This window comes from Puccinia triticina, chromosome 4A (assembly GCF_026914185.1).
Source record: "Puccinia triticina chromosome 4A, complete sequence".
Lineage (NCBI taxonomy): Eukaryota > Fungi > Basidiomycota > Pucciniomycetes > Pucciniales > Pucciniaceae > Puccinia > Puccinia triticina.
In genome coordinates this window covers 1,565,499-1,592,153 of record NC_070561.1, presented here as the reverse complement: position 1 = coordinate 1,592,153, position 26,655 = coordinate 1,565,499, and the positions used below count along the sequence as shown (strand labels likewise).

The following is a 26,655-nucleotide window of genomic DNA, read 5'->3' as shown; positions in this document are numbered from 1 at the left end:
GCTCTGTTGTGTAGGCTGCTAGTTACATGATCCATAGAGATGTTGTAGCTATTTCAGCCAGTATGACATATGACCAACAGTGAAAAACATACAGTACATGTATTGTATATGCATATGAATAGTCTGTATTTTTCTGGGGATACAAAAAGGCTTGGTGTATTTGTATTTTGTTGGAACCAAATACAACCAAATACAATACAAATAAAATCTATTGACTCAGCCAATCCTCAATATATTTCATATGGGGAGTGTAATGCATAATGAAAAAATACAGTGTATTTCATTGGGTGAAAAACCCATTACAAATACACTGTATATGTAATACAAAACAACGCAATCATGGCATATACAAATACATGTACTAAATTTGTTTCACCATTGTTATGATCAGCTACAAATTTTTTAGTGTTCAAACTAGATCATGTGCTTCAGATAAAATTTAATATATCCTTTATAGACTCAAGTACTGATTGCTTGTGTTAGAGCGCTGCAGAATTGTGTAGATCATAAAAACTGTTTATCAAACAGAACTACCTCAATTGCACCTAAATGCAGATTGATATCTGCTATTTCAATGAATACTTGAAGATGAAATGAGAATTTTTTAGATACATAATAGGGGAACTAAAGAATGCCCATCGCACCCGGGTACCCGCCACAAGTCCAGGTACTTGGCTGAAAAACTTCAGATTTTGGGCACCCGCACCCGCACCCGGCACCCGCCAAGGCAGAAGCTGGCGAGTACCCGCGTACTTGTGGCGGGTACCCGCGGGTGTGTACCACTTTTTGCAGTGCCAAAGGCCTCTCACAGATAAGTAGCTATTGATTTCACTTTTTAAGTAGCATACAACGTATATGATAGCCCCCTTAAGCATCATGGTTTCCCCACCCCTGCTCTCTCATTTCCCTTCATCTTAGCTTTGTTCCTCTTCTTTAGTTTCCATTTACGCAATACCCCTGGTTGAATCTTACCATTCTTGGAGTAGAATGCCACCGCCATCCCTTGAGTAACCAATGATGCGCTGAGGCGATGCCTTTGTAAGGAAACATAGTCTCAGCCAAAACTGAAAGATCACTCAACGTCCACGGTTGTTGCTGTATGAAATGCGGTGTTAGCTCAAAAAGCATAAAAAACGGTCAATTAAGAGTGCCCACCCGGACAACTTAGCACATCTAATGCCATCTGGAGAAGGCCCCCATGAGAATTGCCAGCACGTCGTTGCTGCATCCACCATTTGAGGGGGTCGACCGGCTGTCCATCTTTGTTCAGCACCAATCCTCCCGAAGGCCACATGGTCAGTGGATCTGTGGTGGTACTTGCTCCGCGTGCCTCTGAAGCACCCATTAAACCTGCCAGGATACCTGCCTGAGGCTTTTGTGTAGCAGATTAGTATGGATGATGATGGATGCGGCAATCTTTGTCAGACATTTACTCACTTTTGGGCCAGTATTTGGTCGCTGGGTGGTGGTTGGGTGAGGTGGAGGTTTGTACTTGCTTTCCCACATCTCGCGGGTGAGTCTGATTGCTTCTTGAATCCATTCAGGTTGCCAGTTAGCGAGTTTGAAATACTCATCCTTGAAGGATGGATGAAGAACTGAATAATTCAAATCTTTTCAGTCAGCTGAGTATGTATGAAATAAAAGGGATTAGAGACAAGAAGTTAAAACCCACCCATGGCAACTCGGTACAATGGTGAGCAGTCCGTAAGAGTATAGTACTTTTTTGTGAGCTGGAGTCCTGCACGACAGGCATTTCTCAAAGCCGGGGGATACTGCACTTTCTTTTCGGAAATGGCTGTTGAAAGGTGGCTTGTGATCTGGTTGATAAACACAACTATGTCTGCTATTCGAGCACCACCGGGAATCGAGACTTGTAGCGTCATTTCAGAGAAGGGTTGAAGAACTTCAACGAGGTCGCTTGCCATATCAAGATCGTCCTGGTTGATCTGATGTTCTCGGGAGAGGCCGTGTCATCAATTGGTTTGCCACTCAAGACTGCAATAGAAAGAATATATCAGTTGTATTCCTGACTAATGGTTTTAGTAAGAGAATGGACTCACACTGCTGCCAAGCATCTCAAGATACTGGCCAACTGGGCCAAAGTCAAGTTCCATCTGGTTCTGACATCTTGTTTGATATTGTGTGGTGTTCCACAATTGTGATCCCTGCATAGCTCAACAAACAGTGCCTTTGAGTTCGGCAACTTATTAAGCTTGCGGGAGATTGCTCGGAACTATTTTCAGTATGGAAATGAATTCAGTAAATATGACATGATTGTTGATACCAAGGGTGATGAGCTTGGCTTACCCTAGCCAGTCTCTGTTTGCAAGCATCAGATGTATATCAATTGTCATCATCCTCGTCACTTAACTCATTAAAATCATTGCTTTCAAGTTCGATCTCTTCATTGTTGATGACCTTGGCTGCCAGAAGATCTGTTTCTTCAGCCTCCTCTTTGTCTTCAGTATTGCCTGTGTCTTTGACCATACTGGGTAAATTTAGATAATTGTTGAAATGTTGTAATCCTCAGTGGTCAAAATCAACACATCAGGCATGGACTTGGTAGCCTAGTTGGTAAAGGCAGCACTTCTAGTATAGTGTCTTAGCTTCAAGCTAAGGTCGCTGGTTCAAATCCTGCCCAAGTCAATCATTTTCTGCTAAGCGTCTGCAAAATGCATTGTTAGTTTTAACAATAATATTCAGTGATCAACCAATCGAGGGAGGCGACAAGACAGGAAAAAAGAAACATACAGCTGAGTCTGGTCATCTGGATCCTCCGGGTCGTCTGGATCCAAAAGATTGTCGCCAGAATTGTCTTCATCTTTGTGAGCTGAGCTAATATGTTTTTTTCTTTTGGCTTCCAAATGGCCGCAATATCACCTGAACGATTAAATTGAGAATGTGTGCGAAGCATTGGATCCATTGTGGTTCACCCTTGAAGCAAGGCCATCTGAATCTTGCAATCTCCTCAATCATTGTTTGGTTGTTTGATGCGTTGTCAGTAACAATACCACATATCTATGGGATAAGATAGTGAGGAATTAGCAAAATGGAGAAATATTGCACGGGAAAACTCAGAAAAGGTGCTTGCTTTGTCCCTCAAGCCAAACTTATCAACAATTAGCTGGACCGTTTTGGCCAGATAAACACCCGTATGGCTTTGTTTTAACCTGACAAAATTGAGTGGCATGGCCTCCAAGTGGAATCCAATTGCTTCATCTTCTACCATGCAGTATATCACCGTCCCCAATACGTCAAATCCATTCAGGGACTGCCAAGCATCAAGACCCAAGTACATTGCCCCAGTGTGAGCCTAGAAAGACAAATCAGCTGATTGTTCATTAATTGAAAAAGAGGGAAATCAAACCTTAAGGGATTGAATAATGGAGTCCTGCACGGCCGTATATAAGCGGGCAATGTTGTTCAATACAGCCTTTTTGCTGGGTAAATGTCGCACAACAGTTGGGTGCAAGATGCCTTGGTGCGCCTGCTCCCCAAGAGCTGAGAAAGGTCGGGCACCTTCAGCACACCAAACTGCACCCAGCTGAGGTACCTGGTACATTCTAGAGGTCAGTCCTACATTTCTCTTGGGAATCAAAGATAAGGCACTCACATCCCGAGCATCAACATTATTACTGCCAGATATCCCCATAGATGTTAATGTTTGAGCTTTGGAGTTGTGGGTTCTCTTAGTGCAACTAGCCACGTGCTTGGAGAGATTGCTAGGGGAAGTGTTGTATGTTGGTCGGTTGATACTACTGCCGCATCTGAAATAAAAAAGGGGAAAGTCAGGCAACCCAGCGAGGACTGGAAGGAAACTACATACACCAGAAAATTACTCACGTTCAACACAAGTAAGCTATCATCTTGCGGCCGTGTTTATCCAACTGATCGGAGAGTTTTGGAGGGTGATAGGCGGCATAGCAAGCGCTGAGCTGATTTTTGTGCACCTGGATTGCCTTTCCTACAGGAAATAAAAACAGGATGGTTGGCATGACATTTTAGATCAATTATGAAATTAATAGCTGAGTCACTTACAAAGCTCTTGCTCATCGGTCAGCTCCTGGGACCTAGGAGTTTGAGTGCTTTCTTGAGTCTTGGGTTCTCCTACATCGGAGTCGTCAATGACATTCACTATTCTCCGTCGAGGATGTCGGGTTGATTCGGCTGGGGTACTACTGGGGATGGAGGAGCTAGGGGATCCAGGTGCTTGACGGCGCTTCCTGCTTTTCTGGTAATTATGTGCCATTGAGCCGGCCAATGGATATTGTTTGGGTCCGGTTGGAGTTGAGATCGCCCTGGCAGCATGTGGCCTCACGCGGGTGTGAACTTAACTTGCAGCACCGCAGTTGACTGTTGTACTGGCGGATTACGTGCAATCCGCCAGTACAACTGTATTCTGGCGGGTATTTGGTGCGGGTACCCGCCTGTTTTTCACACTCAAATCTGGACACCCGCACCCGCCAACGGGTACTTGCCAAATGCTGGCGAGTACCCGCCAACGGGTACTTGGTGCCTTCTTCAAGGGGAACTGTCTTGATGTTGTGATTACAAACTAGGAAATAATGTGATGAAGATGAAGCTGCATTATCTAGCAAGCAGATAATTATCAAGTAGCAAGATTAGACGAAACAGCAGGACCAATATGGGTGTAATGGGGCTTGAAGTCTACACCACGGACGCACTTTGTTGCGTCTTTTCCGAACGCCGTTCAAAGTGACGGAAAATTATCAAAAGAAATTCGAAGTGACCCCACTCGTTGGGATTTTGAATACTCCTCAATTTTTTTCCCAATTTTTGGGAAATAATTCAAGGAATAATCAAGTGGAAACTCAATCCGGCAAATATCCGGGATATCCGCCGGAGTTGCCGGAGAAACTCCGGTGAAAACCTTATTCAAATGCCATTTGAATCTCATTTGATTGCCCTCCAAACAACGCTGGACATGTACGTTACGGTTACCGGGTAACGTACAGGTACCATAGATTTTTTTTGTACTTTACGGTACATGATTTTGCAATTCTCGTACCGGTTATTTCGTTACAGTATGGGGTTTTTTCTTACATGTTCTTTTGAGAGTGCATTACGGTATCCCAGAATGGGGAATATCAGAATTAAAAAAGCGGTAACAGCAGATTGGGCTTGTTACCGGTGATACCGGAACTAGTAAAGGTTTTGCCATTGGCGCCGGACAGCAGATTTGGAGGGATCACAGAATCCCCTCGCTGGTTGCTTGACTTACATCAGAACCTTCTCAGCACATCGGCGGGCAACGAGAGAAAACCTGCATAGCAGGAACGCCAGATGACTGGCAGAGCTATTCAAGAATCGGATGTTTTGCTCAAGGTGACTTTGGCCGTTGGGACAGGCAATTGAGCCCGGTCGGTAGACTAGAATTCTTTACAGCATGGCGGGTCTCCCGTCCTGCAAAGCGCCCCGGAGCCGGAAGGGCCCAGACAAGTTCGGCTTCCATAATTTAGGCTCTGCGACATCTACAGGCCCAGCTTGCTTGATCTGGGGAGTATCAGCTCAAACTATCATCATGAAACCTTTCGACTGGTCAGTTTCATACCCAGGGTTATTATTGGTGCCGGAGGGGTTGTTTGGATTCAACTGTGGCGCTTGCGAGACCATTTGTGATTGTAGTGGATTGAAGAGGCTCTGATGGGGTTGCGAGTGCGTGGGCAGGGTGTGAGGATCAGGCTACTACCAATTCGCTATATATTGGCTATGAAGTTTAATCCAAGAGGACAACTCGCCGATGCTTGGATAGTAACTAGATGTAAGGTTCTAAGCGATGTGCAAATAGAAACCTTATAAGGATAACTCAGATCGTTTGTAATTGATTTTGTTGATAATGATAATTTAGATTTCTGAGGAAATGATGATAAAGAATATTCCAATGGAGAAAGAGAGGAAAGGAGGAACAACCGGATACGAAGAAAAAGAGATAAAGACAAGCTTGCAGAAGCATACGATGACGACATAAATGTTAATGAAAGACGTCATGAATCATGCGCGATGTTACCCGATTACAAAAGCCAAGGAGATCCAACGCCGATCATCCTGTTAGTCAGCTTCAACGGATAACAAATAAAGCACGTGTTAATCCATAATTAACAAGATATTCGTTACAAAATAAGCCTCGCCTACTACTCCTTATTAACATTCACCTTACTCTTCTTGTTATTCTTTTTCTTCTTCATCTCCGACAAACGTCGAAACTCGTCCAAAAATTTATTAGCGGCCACCGGAATATGATTCTGAGACACCCAAGTGTCTTCCCCCGGCGTTGAATTGTGCCATGCAATTAAATAATCCAGCTTACCTTTAGAAACAACCCTGACATCGAGAACGGCTTTAATTCTAGTCCAGTCTACAATTTGTTCATCAGTGTAATACTTATCCTTAATACCCAAATTTGACAATCGACCTGGAACACTTGAGGGAGTAACATAAAGAGTCAGCAAGGAAACGTTAAATACAGGATGAAGTTTAGGATAATCAGCAGCTAAATCTAATTCTACTGCGTTGGGGCCTACCATCTTAACTACTTTGAAAGGTCCGATGTATCTGTAATCTAATTTTGAGTTAATACGCCGTGATTGAATGAACTTTTGCAACAACAAAACCTGCTCGCCTTTGCGGTATACTGGAGCATCTCGTTTACCCTTATTATAATATTCTGCTTGTTTAATCCGCGCTTGTCGCAGACATTCAGTCGCAGTTTCCTGAGTCACTTGCAAATCAACCATGAAGTCATCTAAAGTCTTGCGGCCCGTATTCTCAGTCATAATATTAAATCGGGGGTGAAAACCATAGGAAAAGAAGAAAGGAGAAATTTTCAAACTCGCCGAATCCGTATTATTTATGGAGAACTCCGCCATGTCCAGAAATTTGTCCCAATTATCTTGATAGTATGAACAAAAATGGCGTAGATAATCCTCGACCACTTGATTCATTCGCTCAGTTTGCCCATTGGTTTGTGGGTGATAAGCCGTGGAAAGAGCCGACCTGATACTTAGAGATTTCATCAGCTCTCTCCAGAAGTCGCTAACAAAGGTAGAACCCCTGTCAGAAACAATCTTGTCTGGAAGGCCGTGCAGACGGAAAATATGCTTCTTAAACAAAGAAGCCAAAACCGCCGAAGAAGAAGCCTCCTTGCATGGTATAAAATGCGTCAGCTTGCTAAGTAAATCAATCACAACCAAGATCGAGTCAAATCCCCCAGACAGAGGTAACTTTACAATCATATCCATTCCGATCACGCTCCAGGGTTTAGGATTTGCCACGATGGAAACCAGCTTGCCATCCGGGGCCCTTCGTCTTGCCTTCACCCGCTGACAAGAATCGCAACTATTGACATATTGGATAACCGATGAGCGCACCCCCGGCCAGGAAAACGTTCTGGTCAAAGTTGACAAAGTCTTGGCGATGCCCGGATGGCCCATCGTGGGCGTATCATGATACATCGCTAAAATTCTAGCCTGCAAAGAGATTGGCACGCAAACTCTACTGTTATGCCAATAGATACCGTCAATCAATGAAACATGTTTGTTAGCCAATTCTTCGGGAGTATAGAATGGAGAAAAATAAGACAAAAGCGCCTCCGTTGGCCGTTGAAAGAATAAATCGTGAGAGGTTATGGGGGATCCAGCCGATCCGCCACTGATTGCATCACACGAAACCATTTGTTTAGTAATCAAATTAGCGTCTCCACTTACAATCCTCCCTTCGCAGTAGTCATTGCGCCGGCTAGGCCCATCCGCTGGATTTTTAGAACCATTAATGTGATAGATTAGCATATTAAAATTATCCAAAAATAAAGCCCAGCGAGCCTGCTTTGGAGACAAGTACTTAGCAGTTTTAAAATATAAGAGGTTGGAGTGATCAGAGTACATGGTAACCGGATTAACCGTTCCCATCAACCAAGCACGCCATTCCTGGCAAGCCGAAACAATCGCCAATAACTCCAAGTCGAAAATCTTCCACGAGCGCTCCCTGTCCGACAATTTACGAGAATAGTAGCTCACAGGGAGATAATCACCCTTGAGATTTGGCTGACTGAGAACCGCCGCGATCGCGTATCCGGAGCTGTCCACATGCACCACCCTGTCTTTTTCGAAGTCAAAATGGAGCAGTAAAGGCTCTTTTATAAAGAGAGATTTCAGCGCTTCAAAAGCAACCACGGCACTCTTAGAATTGAGCAAAGTCGAATCGCTGTACTTATCCTGAGTTAAAGTGGTCAAAGGACCCGCCACCGAAGAGAACCTCGGTATAAAGCGCCTATAAAAATTAGTAAAACCCAGGAACTTCCTAAGACCTCGAACCGTTGTCGGCAAAGGCCAGTCATTTATAGTATTAAGCTTACAATTGTTCATCTTTAATCCCTTGTCAGTAATATCAAAACCCAGGAACGTTACTTGCAAACAAAAGAACTCACATTTCCGCAAAGAAGCCTTCAAAGAAAACTCCCGCAGCTTCCGCAAGACTCGTCGCAAGTCCAACAAATGCTGTTCCTTCGTCTTCGAATAAATAAGAATATCATCAATATACACAAAACAACAGACATCGAGATACTCACGCAACACGTGCTGAATGAAACGCTGAAACGTTGCGGGAGCATTAGCCAAACCAAACGGCATGACTTGATATTCATACAACCCCCATGGGGTCCTGAACGCTGTCTTCCATTCGTGTCCCTCCGCCACTCTTAGTAAGTTGAAAGCCGCCTTGAGATCGATCTTCGAAAGAAATTTACACCCTTGTAGATTGTTGAGGAGGTGAGCAATAACGGGCAGAGGATAAGAATCCCGGACTGTCATGTTGTTGAGGATTCGATAATCTACACAAGGTCGATTGGCTTTACCCTCCACTTTCACGTAAAAGATAGGAGCCGCGGCCGACGAAGAAGACAACCTAATAAAACCCTTGGCTAAATTCTTGTCAACGTAAGTTTTTAACTCGTCCCTTTCCGATTTGCTCAAGTTATACATTTTACCAAACGGAGGGATGGCTCCCTCCTTCAGATTAACCTTACAATCAAACTGCCCTCGGTGCGGAGGCAAACAAGCCAAACTCTCTGTGACAAAAACATTGGCAAAATCGTGGGTAAGCAGCTTAGCTTCATTACATGAGGAATCACAAATCTCTTGTACGCTATCATACATTACAACATCGCTGTCAGACCCTCCAACAAACGTGCCTGAATCTGTTAACCAGGAATTTCCTAATATAACATTAGCCGAGGCCAGCGTAGTTAAATAAAGAGTCACTTGAGAAGAAAGAAAGGAACCGCAAACGGTGGGGATTAAAATATCTCCTTTTGCATAAGATACTATCTCGCCAGAAGTCGCCGCCGATCCATCGAAGGATTTACATTGAACCTTGATTGGCATGTCGAATGTCTTTAATTTTGATTCTTTAGCAAAGGTAATGTCAATAAAAGAAGCCAAAGCACCAGAATCAACCAAAACATAAACATCAGTTTTAATATTATCGCGAGTTAGTAAAGACCCATTAAAGAAGGGCCGGTTATCAGCCCGAGCGGCTTTCTTAACGAAATGAGCTTGCTTACAGTCCGTCGCACTCATCTTTTGCGACATACAAGAGTTGAAGAAAACTTCCCCCGCCGACATATCCTCCATATTGATAACATCAGCCAATAAGGCAGGGTTGTCCAGTTTATCATGACTAGAATTGTCGGAAGATCGCTTCTTGAAAGGCAATCCATCGACCTCCGCCAAAGACTGCCTCTTCTTCCCTTTATCAGGGCGCTCGACCGGAGTAGATGAGCAAGAGTCGTCCACCTGAGCCCGTTGCTTCTCGCGGCGATAACCTGATTGAGGTTGTCGAGCGAGATTTTCTGGAGCCCACTTTGAATCGCTTCGCCTTCCCGACTTCTTCTTCCGAACCGAACCTCCCCATTCCTTCCACAACTGTAGCATATCCGACATATCCATTTTCATTTCTGGCCCCAACGTACAACCCCGTTTTTGATAATGAGAATCGTCGAAGGCGCCCCCGCAACGGATACAGATATTTCGATCGACACATTCTTGTCAAAAGTCGGCATAAGAGAAGTTTGCATCCTTCATCGCGGCGGCCACCTCATCCAAATCCATGGCATCTCCGTCAGGGACCTTAGGCGGCGGATGATGAGCCGGCGCGGGAAGTCGCTGAGGAGGATTAGCAGGTCGAGATGGGTTGAACTTCGGGTCAAGAATCTTGGTTACCCCAGCCAAATTTCTGGAAACCGAAACTGCTATTTCCTGTTTTTCACTCAAATCCACTACATCGTTCCATGGACCTCTGATGAGCGCCAGCTTGACAAGATTGTTGTCAATCGCCTTATCATACGCTTTACATTTTGATTGATCATCAAGGACCAAAGGCCTCAAAAGGGAGTTGAATAAAATGTTAAACTCTTCGATCGTCTTGTTGCCTTGACGAGCCGAATAAAACGCCGCTTCCGCTTCCTCCAACTCATGGTGGTTAGCAAACGTGCGCTCAATGGAATTGATGAATGAGTCAACGTCATGGAGCTCAGGGATTACGTATTCCATCCTAGAAGACGCCTTCAAGGCCGGTAAATTAAGAGCCGCCGCATTGTTGGAAAGTAAACCTCGCCACCATGTGTAAGACGGCACCTCGCCATCCATACGGCCTGGACCCGCGCGAAAGTACCCGGAGATCCACAAAATCTTCTGCTTCTCAGTATTGAACTGTTCCCCTATTCGCTCGAAAGAGTTTCTCATCGTGAAACAAAAGTTGTTAGTTTCGCGAGGCGCCCCGGTAAAAAAAATACGGGATTGATGAGGGGGCTCTACGAATATGCGGGAAACCGCCGGTTGAGAGCTAGCAACCTCCAATCGACCCAACCGTCTTCCCAACGAATTCGTGGAACCCTTGAAAAGACCTCGAAGATGAGCGATAGATTGATCATGGGTAGCCTGAGTTTTCATCAATTCGGAATGAAAAATGTCCTTGATGTTCTTGGTCTTGGCTTGAAGATTAGAGATCGCAGTCTTGTCTTGTCGAGCCTGCGCATTCAAAAGCGCAATCGAAGCAGCCTGTTCTTGAATCAAAGTAGATTGAGTCGAATTGTCGACCCGTAAGTTGGACAGGAGAGCCGACATGTCGTCGTCCAAAGCTTCTCGTTGTTTACCGGAACCCGAAGGAAGAGGACGGCTTGTTGAGGGTCCTTGCTGAATTCGCTGTTGATCTTGTGGCTGTGGAGAGGTTGTTGGAATGTATTGAGGGGAAAACAACATGAACAAAGGGGAATTGTGATTGAAAGGAGATGGGGTGTTGACCGAAAAAAATTGATGCGCCGTATCAGAGATTGGAAGATCGGCAACCAGAGGAGGGGAAGGAGTAACAGCAGGAGAGTTTCGGAGAGGAGTAATGGGTGCCATATCGGAGACTTCAGACATTGTTTGGAAGGTAAAAAATTTGGAAATATAAAGTTATAATAGTATGTTTTTGAAAGATCGGAATATAAATGTGAGGATCAGGCTACTACCAATTCGCTATATATTGGCTATGAAGTTTAATCCAAGAGGACAACTCGCCAATGCTTGGATAGTAACTAGATGTAAGGTTCTAAGCAATGTGCAAATAGAAACCTTATAAGGATAACTCAGATTGTTTGTAATTGATTTTGTTGATAATGATAATTTAGATTTCTGAGGAAATGATGATAAAGAATATTCCAATGGAGAAAGAGAGGAAAGGAGGAACAACCGGATACGAAGAAAAAGAGATAAAGACAAGCTCACAGAAGCATACGATGACGACATAAATGTTAATGAAAGACGTCATGAATCATGCGCGATGTTACCCGATTACAAAAGCCAAGGAGATCCAACGCCGATCATCCTGTTAGTCAGCTTCAACGGATAACAAATAAAGCACGTGTTAATCCATAATTAACAAGATATTTGTTACACAGGGGGATAGGAATGATCTGATATGTACTCCCAGAAAAAATTTCTCATCAGATTGGGGTTTTTCACCCCTGGTATTGCGGTAACCAGGGGTGACACTGAAACATGTTACAATAACAGTAATCAGGGCAATAAAAAAAAGCAACCAGTACGGTACGGCCCCAGCCCAGAATAGGGTGGTACTAGTACCGCTACGGTAAAGCAGACGGGCAGGAACTCCTGTACAGTACGCAAAATGGCCGGTTACTGTACAGTACTGTACCGGCCCAGCGTTGCTCCGAACCGCTTTCGAGGTCATTTCAATTCCACTTTGACTATCATCCTCAGCCACCAACAATCAAACAGAATTCAAACATCACCAGAAATATTTGTTCAAAAATCAATCATCGCCAGCAGTATATGAACTCAAGTAAAGCATCCAACATGGATATCTCCCCCATTGTGATTCGTCTCCGCATCGCAAACTCGCCCTCCCAGCTTGCCTCCGACCAACCTTGCACATTATGGAAAACCGGGAACCTAGCTCACACCACAACGACGGAGGAGGAGAAAACCAGAGTGGTCTCTCCCAAAACGGAAGTTAACTCCCTCCCATCTTTGCCCTGATATTGATATCCATTTGGGCCATGCACTGATGGCTCGCACCACCCGGCTCAGGCCCAATCGCAGCCTCGCCGCAATGAGGCTCCGGCCCCTCTCTCAGGCAACAATGACGGACCCCCTCCCCCGCGGCGCCTGCTACCTTGGAAGCGCAAGTCTACTATCGAGAGGCTTCAGGCACTCTGCCTGGAGCTTTTGCTTTTTGCGGATGGATACATCTCTGAGTCTGATATAGCTGTTGAAGGTGGAGCATTTATCATCAAGGTGATCAATCTCCGCCGCCGCCACCGCCACCGCTACAATCAGTAGAACCCCCGCCGCCTGATGTGTCTGAGCTGCCGGTGTCCGTGTACCCGCTATCCCACGCGGCATAACCCCACGTGTCGCCGCCGCTGCTGTCGCCGCCGCCCCGCGCGCCTCGCGCCACTTAAATACAGCATCAAAAAACAAACGAAGCAAAAAAGAAGATTTAAATATTTAGTTCCTTTTTTGGGGGAAATATACAATATGGTTTGAATTGCAGCTTACCAGACCCTCTAGTCGTACCAGCCGCTTTCGCGCGTCTGGCAGCTGCGGCATTGGAGTAGGCGGAGCGATCATAAGATGAGAGGACACCTTGTTGAGTGAGGGCCAGGAAGGCGAAGCACAAGAAGACCATTGGGGCTTGCATGGTGAAGTAAAGGCAGTAGGTTTTGGTCTCAAGATTCCTATGAGTGTGGTGCTGGGAAACAAACTCGATTTGGATCAGTGCTTATATAGTCGTTCATGGCGAGTATGAGCGTGCAGAGAAGAACTTCTCAGCGTGACTGAGGATATCCCCTGCTGGATGCAGGCAAACAGTAGTCGTATGCTGTCGAAACATGTTGAAAACTCGTCCATCGGCTGGATACATTGCAATCCCGGCTCATCCATCACTGCAAGACCGTGTTCACACCGAGGGTTTTATCGCAACAACGAAGGCACTTTGCGGGGTCAGATACAACAACAGCAGCATTGTGTGTTTCCGAATCATACATAATCCGGGTAAAGGACAACAGTTCTTGCCTCGACGACTGCAATCAGTCAGCACTGCCACTGCAGGCAGCGAGTAAACCTATGGTACAACCGATGAGGTATACTTAAACAGCTTTGAGCTTATACCGACACAGCCCTACATGAGTACGCGCTAGAATTGCTGAAGCAATACTACGCGACATGCATACTGCTTTTTGGGCGAGTGAAGACCGTAGCCACGACTGAAAGCGCTGCCAGTTGAATTTATTGTTTCTGGGTCCAGTTTCAGTAAGAATTTGAAGGGCTCGATTGCGCACTGCGAACGTGCAGTCATTCATTGCTGAGACCCCTCTTGTCCAGGGTACCAATATTTGCGGGGCCTGTCGCGATCGTGGCCTCCTCGGGACGCCAAACAGGGATAGATTCGGTGGCCGCAGTAGTCGTAAGTAAAAAGGCGAACTTAACCCAAGTCCCTCGCTGCTGCGGGCGTCTGGTCTTGCGAAGCAAGCCTCCGATAGCCCTCGGCAGGAGGGACTTGCGCGCTATCACCCCCTTTCGCAGAGCCTAGAATCTGAGTTTGGCTGGGTGGTTTCTTCAAACCAACACAGTTTCTTGCACTCACAACATTAGAACTTAAAAATTGGCTTGGCACAAAGCCTTGCATCTTGCGCATCATCCCACACAATCTAAGCTAAGTTGCACCCTTTCTTGAAGGTTAAAAAAATTATCAAAGTCGAGCAAACCTTGGAGTTTACTGAAGTCGAGTAACAGAGAAGGTCTGTGCTCACACGGATATACATACACTTTTTTTTTCGACTTACAGTTCATTTTCACGGCCGCATGAATGACAAAGCCCGTGTATACACACTCAAAAATTTCATCCAACCGATCACTCTCAACAATCCGGCAACACCAATTTCCGAAGTATACCAACTCCCAGCCATGACTGAACCAGCGCCCAATCCCGACCGTATTCCTACCGAGCTACATTTTGAACATCAGAAAGTTCTTCACATAATCAAAATTATGAATTCACTCAATCTAACACCGAAGAAATTTTTGAGTGCATTTCTCAACAACGATGATGCGGACGTCAAAACTCGCCGAGCGCTGTGGGTATCCCCCGAAGGCCGATTTGGTGGTTTACTATCAGCCGAACGCGCCACTGAGCTACCTAGTCACTAGGGAGCACCATCCTCAAGCTAGTTGCGTGTGAAACACGCTATGTATTAAACAGAGAGTCCGTGCTCTCATTCTGTGATTAATTTCTGCAATTCTGGGTTGCAGACTCGGTAACAGACTTGAGGTTTATTTGTCTTGTGTAATTTCTCAGGACATACATGTATCAGTACATAAAGAAAAAAAAATAGAAGCCTCAGCAGTAGCATGTTGAGCTGATCTGGAGCAAAAAAAAAAACAAGTCTATCATGGAATGAGGGAGGTACAAGAGGAAAAGTGAAAAGTGGGGTGAAAATTGCATTCTCCGTGCGCCAGAAAGGGGAGGTACGGTATAAGTCCCTCCTGCCGAGGGCTGTCGGAGGCTCGCTTCGACAAAGTCCCTCGCTGCTGCGGGCTTGGGACTCGCCTCCTGCCGAGGGCTGTCGGAGGCTCGCTTCGCGAGTCCCAAGCCCGCAGCAGCGAGGGACTTTGTTAAGTTCGGTAAAAAGGCCTCCCAAGGCCCCCCTCGATAGCACAATTCAGACTCCCGGCATCCTTGACAGGTTGGGCAACGGCCACGTCGACGTGCTTACTAGGACGAACCAGTGACCTATGAATGTTGACCCGCTTTTCCGCCTAGGGCTATAAGTTACTAAACATGAACCTCGGTGGTAGTCTCGCCGGCGGAAGGGAGATGAGCATAAATGTTGTGCGGATGCCGAACTCCCTTACCGCGCCAGTTGTATGGACGTGTTGCCCGGTTCATCCAGGCCAGAGGCCCCTTGGATGAACTTTGTTCCAGGCCAGATGCCGTGGATGAACTTTCTGTCAGGCCGGAGGCCGGGGATGAACCTGCCAAGCTACATAGAGCTCTTGCATCAAAGTTGTGTTATCTACCTGTGAAATGTAGTGTGCAGGTCTGATTTTGCTAGAATGGATTTGTCAAATGATGAGCGGATTTAGGGTCAAAACACTTTCTCAAGCGTAGAGGTGGAATGATAGCTCGGCCCCTCCGACGGCTCATCTGTTTTGGAGTGCTGATGCTTCAATAGGCCTTCCCCTCCGATTTTTTTGTTTCTTTTTTCAGGTGTGGTAGAAATTGTCGATGCAGAGAGGAATCAGATGTGGCAGAGATAAAAACGGACACGCTTGCTTTCCAACTTCACGGCTCTTCAAGCATCTTTGGTGCTAGAATGAGGATGAGGAAAGTCTGCTTGCTTGGCCGATTGAAGGCAGCGTGAGTCCCTTGAGGATTTCTTCCGAGTGCAGCATTCCGGAGTCGCCGGGCCTGCCGACCGGCGCAGAGGCCGAGGCTGGAGAAGCTGAGACGAACCACCACGAGCCATCGAGGAAATGAGGCTGCATCAACTCAAACCCACCAATCCGACCCGACTCAACCGAATACTGCCGAGGAAGACCAGTCTGAGCCCCAAGAAACGAAACTACAACACTCATCTCCCAGAGACCCAGCACCGGGCCCTCGACCGTCTCGTCAACGACTTGTCGGCTCATCTGCCTCACTTCAGATCCCCTGGAAAGTCAATCAAAGTCCTCAAAGAACCTTCGCATTTCTACCTCGAACTATTGGTATATATACTATTCTTTCTCTTCTGAGCTGATGTAGGACAAGTCGAGCTAACTTTGGCGCTTGGACCTCCTCTAGAATCTCATCGGCAGGGCTCAAAAGAGGATATTTATCGCTAGTCTGTACTTTGGAAAGGAAGAGACGAACTTGGTAAGTCGCCGACTGAATAATTCCAGAAGAGAATAGAGATGAGATTGACCAAAGTGTTCATAAATTAAGATCAAAGCCTTAGGAAATGCATTAGAAAGCAGCAAAGACTTGAAACTGACGATCCTGGTGGATTATTTGCGCTCGACGCGGGAATACGCTCGGAGGCAAGAGTGTTCAGCGAGTCTATTACGGACGCTGAAGGCACGCTTCCCAAACCAAGTGGATATCCGTTTATTCCACACTTCCGAACTCTGTGGAATCCTCAAACAAATCGTGCCCCGGAGATTCGACGAGGGCTTTGGGCTCCAGCATATGAAGATCTATGGCGCTGATCGAGACATAATCATGAGTGGGTAGGGAGACATTATCACCCACAACATCACACGCTCCTTCTATTCAAACATTTTTTTTCCCTCTGCCTGGTTTGATACCATGTACCATAGAGATGAAAAAGTATAAGATGCCGTTGACGATTTCTGCTCGGTAGCTGACATACATCTTTCATTTTCTATCTCCAGGGCCAACCTGAGTTCCGATTATTTTACGAATCGACAGGACCGATATGTTAAGCTGAGCGAGCAAGACGAGCTGAGCGAATATCTCTCCGAATTGATCGAGCTGACGAGCTCGATCTCCTACCGATTGGAGGCGGATGAACTGGCGGAAGATGGGCGGCCAGACGGCTTGAGGATCGTGTGGCCGGAGACGAACGCGAGTCGGCCGCCGATCGACTCTAGACGAGCGTCCCGAGAGTTCAAGAAGATCGCCCATCAGATGTACTCTGGATTCACCGACCGATGGCGGCAGAAGTTGTTACTAATAGCTCAGAGCACCGAGCAGGCTGACCACACACAGCCCCACGTCTCCATCTTCCCTACCCTCCAAATGAGCCCTTTCAAGATCCGCCACGAAACCGCCCTGATGATCCCCAAACTAATCGACTTTGTCGACCAGCTGTCTTCGACTCCCGAGCATCATTCACTTGTCCACGAGAAAACCGTCTTGAATTGGACTAGTGGTTATTTTAGTCTTTTGAGAGAATACAAAAGTCAGATGTTATCTTCGAATGCCCATGTAGAGATCATTACCGCATCGCCCCAAGTGAGTCATCTCTCATCCTATTTTTTTTTGTGTCGCAAAACTCAATCAAACAATAAAACACATTGATGAGAAAACCCCCTTTTTTGTTTTAACAAACGACAAGGCAAATGGATTTTATCAATCCAACGGGGTTTCGAAGTATATCCCTTCGGCATATAGCTATTTAGAAAACCTGTTTCGAAACGAGGTCCGTAAATCTGCCAAACAAAATCAGATCATAATTCGACAATGGAATCGAGCTGGATGGACATATCATGCCAAGGGTCAGTACCCTCTTCACTTGACAGAAGAAGAGAAAGAACATAGAAATATATGGGGACATGCATATTTACGTTGGTTTTTATTTAACTGTTGTGGGATAAATGAATAGGGCTATGGATCAACCGATTTGTTAGAAATGTCAGCAGGGAAGGAGAAGAGGAGCGGTGTTTAGTGACAAGTATCGGGTCATCGAACTTTGGCCGCCGGTCGGCGGAAAGAGACCTCGAATGCAACCTATTCATCATGCTCGACAGGGACCTCCCTCGTGCCATTCCTGGGCAGCCCGAAGACGACAAGAGCAAGCCCGAAGACGGCTCGCTTTCCAGTCAGCTCGTCGACGAATTGAGCCTTCTCAAAGGCCATGTCCAGCCTAATGATCAGAAAGAGGCTCATGTCGGTATCTTCGTCAAGTTCTTCACTCGTTTGATTCGCAACATGTTGTGATACATACTGTTCTCTCCCTCTCGCGCAATACATTTTTGGCCTCTCATTTATTTACCCATGATCCAGTTGATGAATGAAGAATCATGCCAAAAGATGACGAGGCAGATGGGTAACTGGACCTTCCAGTGAATCAAGAATGGCAGGAGAAAAAAGTTGGCACAAGGTAGTGTGCAACAGTCAGTAGATGTGGGCGGCCGGAATCGAACCGACATTTTCACGGGATTGTGAGAACCACAACGAGATTTCCTAACCATTAGAAGACGCCCACGCCTGTCAACTCGCCCGCCTAGCGAGTTATATCCCAATTCTAATCTACTGCTGTAACATGCTTTGTTTTATAATTTCCTCTTTCAGAGCATCCTGTGCAAGAGCACAACAGTGTCATTTGGCTGAGGTTCGTCCAACAACACCTATCTGGCCCCAGCGTGCTTCCTGGTCTAAGATCCATGTGATGTTTGGTGGGCATTATGTAGCTGATGAATGAACGGCCATGATGCGATCGATCATCTCGCCGGTTGTCTCCGGCCTGCGCCCGGGCGGTCGTCGACCGACGTTCAGTCGCAGCTGGATTCCGAGAAACACACCCTCCCGGCTCAAGAACATGTCTGACTCGACTCACAACAAGAAGCGGCCTTCCTTCGAGCTCGGCTCGGCTACGGTCAAGACCTCACAGCCCTTGGAAAGCTCCCAGGCTAAATGGCTTGGACTTACATCGATCGATTGGGTCGACGAGACGGGCAAGGAACGCAAGTGGGAAGCGTATGTTCCCGCTCTGCACTCGCTTCATTCCATCCATCCCAGTCATCGTCTAAAGACAAATCCTCGATCCCCTGGGACAGTTCTTATCGCAAGACGGCCGGAGAATCATCGAGCGACAAGCCAGATGGTAGGTTGCATGAATCATTATCTCTGTCCTAGTATAGGCCGAGCCATGATGACAAAAGACGGCAGAGCGTGCATCAACGCGTGATAAGCGATTGACGATGGGTATGGTGTTCGGATTGAAGCGGTGGCAATCTTCGCCGTCGTATCCAGGCCCCAACAGCCGCCCTCGACCATCCTCGTTTTCCAGTTCAGACCACCGGTTAACAAGATCGTAGTCGAGCTGCCGGCCGGGTTAATCGACGAGGGTGAGAATGCCGAGACAGCTGCTTTACGAGAGTGGGTCCCATCATCTTCCAATCAAAAATAGCAACTTTCCCGCTTCTTTTTAAAACCGCTCATCTAGTCAAGAATCCCTATGGGTAGATTGCTTGAGGAAACCGGATACGGCAACGGGCCTAATGGCGGCCAGGCTAAAGTCGAAGAGATCAGCGAGATTCTTGTGGTCAGTCGATCTGGCCCTTCCATCTTCTCCCTAGAAATACTCTAAACATTCAGTAGACCGGGTAATTTAATTCTGGGACCGACGTCTTGGTGTGTCTTTTCTTCTTTCCTTTTGTGCACAGAATGACCCCGGGATGAGCTCGGCCAACATGGTCTTAGCCAAAGTGTCTGTCTCCTTAGACCGAGCCGATTTGGTGCCGGAGCCTCAACAAGAACAAGGTAAGTGACTGTGAGCATAGAATCCATGATCGATACCATTGACTGACCATAATTCAAAACTGTTCCAACACACAAGGCGAACATATCAAAGTCGAACTCGTAGCTCTCAAAGATCTCTATAAAACTTTGCAACAGTACAACCAGAAAAAGGGCTACGTGGTGGATGCTCGACTCATGCATCTTGCCTTGGGCATCGCTATGCAGTGAAAATTCGCACCCAAAGAGAAACAATACTCAAGAGAGGTAGATGTAATTCGATTGTTTTGCTGTATTACTCCTGCTTTGTTCAATTGTTGTATTAACCAAGTAGAGTTGTAGATAGGTTTGCCAAAAGACAGATGTGCTGAAGGACGCGTTAATGTCATTGCCATCAAACCATCAGATTCAAATGCTTCTTCATACAGCCAGCAAAATGGCTATTTTACCAACAGCAGGAAATGCCAGTTTGTATGCGCATGAGTTTTTGCGCTTAGGAAGTAGAGTGCTGAAGATGTGATGATGTAGGTCAAAGGGCATGCCAAATTTAGCAGGTTCATTCTCTATAAGCAAATCCATGGAAATACAAGTTGGGCAGAGATCAAGAAGATACGTGGCTCTGCATGTTGGTCTACACATATTCTTATTGATACAATGAAGCACATCCTGCGAGCTATATCGCCGGCCATGAATGAGACAAATACACTAGAGACGGCTTTTTGGAGGCACCACAGATGGATTGGGCCCTTTCCATTCTTGACCAAGCCTTGATCAGTTGAACCAATGAATATTTTGGTGAGCCGGCGGATGGATGATTAAGGTAGAAGGGTTGCCAATTACTATCAGTGATCTCCAGATGGACAAGACACGATAGTTGTTGGAAAAAGGGAAACGAAGTGGCCCACCAATCCGCCAAGAACTCGAATCTGTCCGAGCCAAATATGGTCAGTCGTTGGCCGTCGGGCTTGCAGACTTCAAGCCACGGGAATCCGAAAGCGCCCTCAGCCACCAGGCGCTCGGCGTCCTGCTTCACCCTCTCCTTCGTCTCTGTGCTGCTCGATAGGCGCACATACTCTTCCAGCGCTGATGCCTCGAACGGCGCCGGCGATAAAGATCCCAGGACTCCGGCGATATTGTCAGAGACTTCGACTTTATTCTCGAAAACCACTTCCTGATGATTTTGTTGATTAGAGATGAACATTCATGAGGATCCATTGTCGTATTCTTCTCAACAATGCCTCTAATGGGATCCAAAACCAAGACAGTAATGACGGAAGGAAGGAAGAGAAGGGGGGTAACTGACATATAGTTTATCCGTAGAAGCCTCCAATCGATCCGGAGCTTTCTCTTGAACGACCTTCAAGAAGCGCATGATCGGTAGAGTATTGAATGGAAAAGGACCACGAGGAACAGCGCATTTAACTACGGGTTTTCCCGATCAAAAACGAAAACTATCTTCAGATTCAATGCGACTTTTGATGGTCAAGCTTGGATGTCTATCCGAGAGTGTTGGGCCTGCATACCTCCAAGAAATTTGGACATCTTTTTCCGAGTCCAATGAGCTTGGTCAGTTTACATCTTATGTCTGATCGGACATTGTAGCGACAGGGATGGGGGATTACTTACTAATGGAATCTCTTCATTCTATGATCGGCGTTTTTTCGGGAAATAAATGATGATCAAGATTAGAAATATGGGAAAGATGGCATATTAGTTCTTTGCTTGTTGATGACCACAGTTCATTGACTTGGACTGGTTCCAGAACTTTTGAGTCGAAGAAAAAAAGAAGTAGATTCGAGTGTGTACCATTTTCTTAACTAAAGGAGAGGTTTGGAGCCCAAATTATTAATTTCTCCCTGAGGATTCGTCTTAACATGTAGGATGTTATACGCATCTAATAATGTTCACGTTTATTGGGTGCGGCGAATGGGGGCGTATTTTTGCTGCCTTTCATGACGCCTGTGAATGCATACATGTGCACAAGTTTAGCGAAAACGAAGGTCAGTGAGAAGCTAGTGGGTTCGAAGAGATGGGAAAACCGTACCGCCCAGGTAAACTGGATTAAGAATGAGATCGAAATCCCATATTGGCCGATAACGCTTCAAGACGACATAGGCAAAGTAACTCTGTTTTCCGGTTGGAAAAAATCAAAAGGATGATGAAAGAAGGTAAACCAGATGCTGGGAATCGAGATAGGGACATTACAGTGATGAGGAATAACTTACCCAGGGACTGGGCCAAAAAGCAGAATCAAACAGCGCGAGAAGTTTCAGCACACGCCCTTAAGACTTCCACCGTCTGTTATTTCCACTCGGGTAAAGTCTGGGGGGATGGTGACTAACCTTACGATATCGTAGCTCAATCGAATCGTGAGGCGCTTGGACATTGTCGGGAAATTCGTCGAGGGTGGAGTCGAGAGAAACAATGGAATCGGCAGCTGCTGCGTCCCGTTAAAGTTTGGATGTACGTCATACCACCAAGCACACCCTGGCACAGGCAGACCGCAAACCCCAAACCTGATAGTTTCCTTCTTCGTGTTAAACAAACAAGATACGCTTCCAAACACCAGGGTTCTGGAGAGGCAGAGAAGAAGCCAATAGTCTCCTGGGGCACATAGCAAGTAAGAATAAATATTTACATATTTTATGCCCCATTTGGACACATCATGATTCATAACTGTAGGTGTTATAACAAATCATTAAATACAAAACAAAACAAACTATTAGAAATGTGATCTGTCAGACCTGATCCACTCAATATTTTTATCAGATTGAAATAATTTGACCATCTTCAGCATCATCAAAGCAACAGTACACTTTATATTGGTCAAGAGTGCAATATTGCTATTGTGGCACTGAAGATAGGCTAAATTTTTGAATCTGATGGAAATATTGAGTAGAGCAGTTGTTCGCCTTGCCTGACAAAGTTGGGTACCAAATTTTGAATATTTTTTCATTTCTTTAATGATTTGTGCAACATAACACCTACAATTATGATGCATCCAAACGGGGCTAAACTACAATTCTTTGCCACTGCAAGAAACTTGTCACACAACCGCCGGCGAACCCGTTGCGGGTACCTGCTATCCGCTGGCGGGTACCCGCCACGGCCGGCGGGTACCCGCCAGCGGGTGCGGGTGCGGGTGCGAGATTCCGGGAAAAAGTGGGCGGGTACCCGGATAATTCAACCCACACCCGCCCGCACCCGCCCACCGCTTCAACCGGAAGGCCTGATCCCTTCAACCGGAAGGCCTGATCACTTCCGGTTGCCAAGGTTTTACAGCCTTGGCAGCCAGAAAACCCACCTGGTCGCCGAGGACACACAACCTCATCTACCAGGAGGGATTCCTTCCGGTCACCGGGGCTGTATCTCGGCGACCAGAAGGAAAAAATCCTCCCGGTCGCAGAGGTTACAAAACCTCGGCGACCAGGAGGATACTATCTTGGTCACGAAGTTTGTAAAACCTCGGCGACCAAGAGGAAATAGTCCTGGTCGCAGAGGTTAAATAACCTTAGCGCGCGACCAGCAGGTAACCTCCTGGTCGCAGAGGTTACCTCGCCGACCAGAAGGCAACCTCTTGGTCGCTGAGGTTACCTCGGCGACCAGAAGACAACCTCCTGATCGCTGAAGTTACCTCGGCGACCAGAAGGAAACCTCCTGGTCGTCAAAGTTACCTCGGCGAACAGAAGAAAACCTCCTGGTCGCAGAGGTCTTATTGCAACCAGAACGGCTTCCTTTTGGTCGCCGAGGTCATCCCTCTTCGACCGAAAGGGGCCCCTTCCGGTCGCCGAGATGAGTTTCAAAGAGCGGGTATCCGCGGGTATCCGCGCGGGTACCCGCCCAGGCCGGCGGGTACCCGCCAACGAGTGCGGATGCGGGTACGATGTCAGGATCCAGTCAAAACAGGCCGCGGGTACCCGCACCCGCGCGGGTACCCGGGTGTGACGGAGCCATCTCTAACCGCAAGCTCACATCAGAATATGTCAGTGCCAGCTGGGTATCTCATTGCAGGCATTGAGAAGGTGCACTTGACAGATTTTACAAATGTTCATCTTGAGTTCATACAATTAGAATTGGAAATAAATTTGGAAGGTAGCAGACCAATTTGGATCAACTCATCAAAGTCTTATGAACATCCTCCTTCGTAGCGTTTCTAGCCAGATCGCAGCCCTGGGCCCAGGTGGATTTTCCTTTTGGGTCTGACTCTGTTCGTTCGGAGCTTTAATCGATCCCTTGCAAAATCATTGGTCGTTACATTGAATTTCGCCGCGCTCGAACCGCACATTTTTTACTCGGTCCGATCGAAGTATTCTGGCGACGCTGACGAAATTGAGCTAGCTCGGTCTGTGCGATTTTGACCAATTGTTTATTTGAAACTGTGGTCGCACCTCCGGGCTGGGCGTCGATCCTTTTGCAGATGTTCAGAAAAGGTGGCATATCAAGTTCGGGCAAGGAAAGGTGGAAGAGGAGACCTTTGAAAGATTCCCGGGTGAGCTGGAAACCGGAATCAAAAAGCGTCTCGGCCAGATGATCGATCTTGCGGAAATGGGCGTCAACCTCCGCCGTTCGGTCGTGCAAGTCAAATTTCGTCTTCAAGATCTCTTTCATTAGCCTGATGTGGCCACTTCGACTCTTTAATGTGTAGCGCTTCTGAATCTCAGCGAAAGCCACCATTCCAGATTCAGCTTCAAGAACTGTTAACACGAGTGCATCGTCCACTGAAGCCATGATCGCTTGTTTGATCATGAGGTCTTCTGAAGGGCTTAGCGTGTGTCCCGGCAAAGTCAGAATTCCTGCCTTCCCCGTAGCCATTCCTAAAACACTCTCCAACGCCTTTAGCCACTGTTGGTAGTTGCTTCCATCCACTTTTAGCTTGACAACAAATTGAAGCATCTTGAGCATCGCTGAGGGGTCGTACTGTTTCATCGTCATCGTACTGGCTTCTGCAGCATAAATGTTCTCGACATCGAGTACGGTCCACAGAAGCTCTTCACCTGTAAACGGTGTTTGAACCTTGCCATCTTGAATCGTGAAGAGCCTGATCTTTCGGGAAGAGTTTTTTGAAAATTGGACCATTGTCGAAAGTTTATTGGCTACTTCATGCATCGAACAAGTCGTCGGCATCAACATCGAATATTTCCCCTGAAGTAGACCGATTTACATGAAGCCATCAGATTCCCAGGAATCGGGTTTGTAAGGTGGAACGCCGTTTCTAGCCAAATGAAGATTGAGAGTACTTGAAACCCACCTCTTCCCGGTTTTGAGCACCAGTCCACGTTACTGTCACCATACGCTTACGATGAACCTCGCCAGTAGGCAGGTCCAGCAGTTCATAAAACAAGACGTTATTCGGTTTACTCTTGGAGTAGCTCGACGTATCGGCGCCTGGTGGCCTAATCATTTTATCCACAGTTATGGTTTCCGGGGAACATCGCCAGGAGTTACTCCGGGGGGACGTCCGAAGGATTACGGTCTGGGGATTGCCTTCGTGACTGCTAGTAAATCGAAGTTTTTCTGGTTCATGATGCAGTTTTGCTGATACTAGTTGGGCCATCTGATCGTAGGTGAAAGTCTCGCTCAAAACTAAGGAGAACTGGATAGTCGTAGCCATGGCATCATGGCGAGGTTTGAAAGTAATCAACACGCGGTTTTGCAAAAATTTGTAAAATTCCTCGAGATCAACACATAGTTTCTGTCTTCGCAACTCGGCAATGCTTCGATTCAAAATGCCCCAAAAAAAGAGGAAAGATGTTTATCAAATTCAAGATCATTGCGGAGATTGAATTGACGGGACTGACGCTTGGTCGGGAAGTTCGACTTGAAAGCAAAATATATCCCCATTGCGTACTTCCTCAGAGTAGCCAGATGTGAAATCCTTCCGAATATTGGTCTCTCCAGGCCCTATTTCCTACGAGTCGAAGGATCAAGAAATATATAAAAATATGATGTGCAGCAATAGATAATGTCGATTACAGTCGACTCCCAAGGAAATTCGCCATGAACTTTTTTCTTTTTTTTTTTTCTTTTTCTCAGAAAAAGGGAACAAAAAGAGTCAAAGTTTTGGGCCACATGTTTTCCTCGGTCGATGGGAAGTGAGTTTGTAGGAGCCGACTGTGACCGGCTGGATAGATCACGATGTTGATACACACACCTTGTAAAAATCTATGCGCGCATTTGGGTGAAGGTTATTGCGGGTTCTGACGAATTCTTTCAAGTCTGATCCACGCCGATTGACATAGAAGTGACCAACTCCGTCTAATTTTTGGTTTATTGCATCAAAATACTTAACGAAAACCATCCGTTGGTTTTCCTTAGGGCCAGCAGGTAGTGCCTCACGTTCCGGGTCGAGCACTTCAACATATAATATGAGACCTGGAGTATTTGAACCCATCTTGCGAATCTTGTCCATTGCTGTAGTAGGTGGTACCAAGATCAACAACTTCAATCTGGCTTTTAAACAGTAATGACTGTTCTATACTCTGTGACTCACTTAGTTCAGGGTCATCCTCTGGCACCACTCGGCTTACCCGGATGATCTTTACTTCTTCACGATAGCCTTGACTCAGCCTCGATGCAGACAACACCCAAACACGAAAATGGTTAAGCGGGTACCCAAGCTTTCGAGCAAGTGTGGATTTGAAATCTAAGAAAGGTTCGCGCCCCGCAACTTCGAAAGTCAGAAGATTCGAGGGAGGCATCGTCATGTCATCTAGCAACGCCATGTCAAACCCTTGATGTACTCTAAAGGTTTCATCTGTGATAATCTACCCAAATTTGTACGAAAAGGAGACGCGAAGTACCCGTCAGTCATTTCCCATCGGTCAGTCACCGATGACTCGTTGAGCGCACCTTAGTGGTTATGGGCCCATTGGAATAGTAATAAGACATCTCTTT

At 46.4% G+C, this 26,655-nt stretch overlaps 6 protein-coding genes across 6 annotated transcripts; 3 read left to right on the top strand and 3 right to left on the bottom strand.

The window, feature by feature from the left end:
• Positions 1–13,017: 13,017 nt before the first annotated feature.
• On the bottom strand, positions 13,018–13,218 carry PtA15_4A172 (uncharacterized protein; the record flags this gene model as incomplete). Its single annotated transcript, XM_053168029.1, has 1 exon — positions 13,018–13,218. The coding sequence occupies one exon, from the start codon at positions 13,216–13,218 to the stop codon at positions 13,018–13,020; it is 201 nt and encodes a 66-aa protein (XP_053019279.1).
• A 1,265-nt stretch (positions 13,219–14,483) lies between these two features.
• On the top strand, positions 14,484–14,726 carry PtA15_4A171 (uncharacterized protein; the record flags this gene model as incomplete). Its single annotated transcript, XM_053168028.1, has 1 exon — positions 14,484–14,726. One exon carries the CDS (start codon positions 14,484–14,486, stop codon positions 14,724–14,726), a length of 243 nt encoding a protein of 80 aa, XP_053019278.1.
• Positions 14,727–16,052: 1,326 nt separating this feature from the next.
• On the top strand, positions 16,053–18,240 carry PtA15_4A170 (uncharacterized protein; the record flags this gene model as incomplete). The annotated part of the gene is made up of 6 exons (XM_053168027.1): positions 16,053–16,286; positions 16,363–16,434; positions 16,504–16,787; positions 16,953–17,535; positions 17,639–17,798; positions 17,906–18,240. 6 exons carry the CDS (start codon positions 16,053–16,055, stop codon positions 18,238–18,240), a joined length of 1,668 nt encoding a protein of 555 aa, XP_053019277.1.
• Positions 18,241–18,730: 490 nt separating this feature from the next.
• Positions 18,731–19,992, top strand: PtA15_4A169 (uncharacterized protein; the record flags this gene model as incomplete). The annotated part of the gene is made up of 6 exons (XM_053168025.1): positions 18,731–18,999; positions 19,080–19,126; positions 19,248–19,401; positions 19,489–19,567; positions 19,689–19,785; positions 19,862–19,992. The coding sequence occupies 6 exons, from the start codon at positions 18,731–18,733 to the stop codon at positions 19,990–19,992; spliced, it is 777 nt and encodes a 258-aa protein (XP_053019276.1).
• Positions 19,993–20,434: 442 nt separating this feature from the next.
• On the bottom strand, positions 20,435–21,133 carry PtA15_4A168 (uncharacterized protein; the record flags this gene model as incomplete). Its single annotated transcript, XM_053168024.1, has 2 exons — positions 20,435–20,932; positions 21,065–21,133. The coding sequence occupies 2 exons, from the start codon at positions 21,131–21,133 to the stop codon at positions 20,435–20,437; spliced, it is 567 nt and encodes a 188-aa protein (XP_053019275.1).
• Positions 21,134–21,655: 522 nt separating this feature from the next.
• PtA15_4A167 (uncharacterized protein) lies at positions 21,656–26,649 on the bottom strand (the record flags this gene model as incomplete). The annotated part of the gene is made up of 10 exons (XM_053168023.1): positions 21,656–21,720; positions 21,806–21,887; positions 21,987–21,993; positions 22,104–22,201; positions 24,433–24,903; positions 25,010–25,475; positions 25,560–25,669; positions 25,913–26,172; positions 26,252–26,525; positions 26,611–26,649. 10 exons carry the CDS (start codon positions 26,647–26,649, stop codon positions 21,656–21,658), a joined length of 1,872 nt encoding a protein of 623 aa, XP_053019274.1.
• Positions 26,650–26,655: the final 6 nt, after the last annotated feature.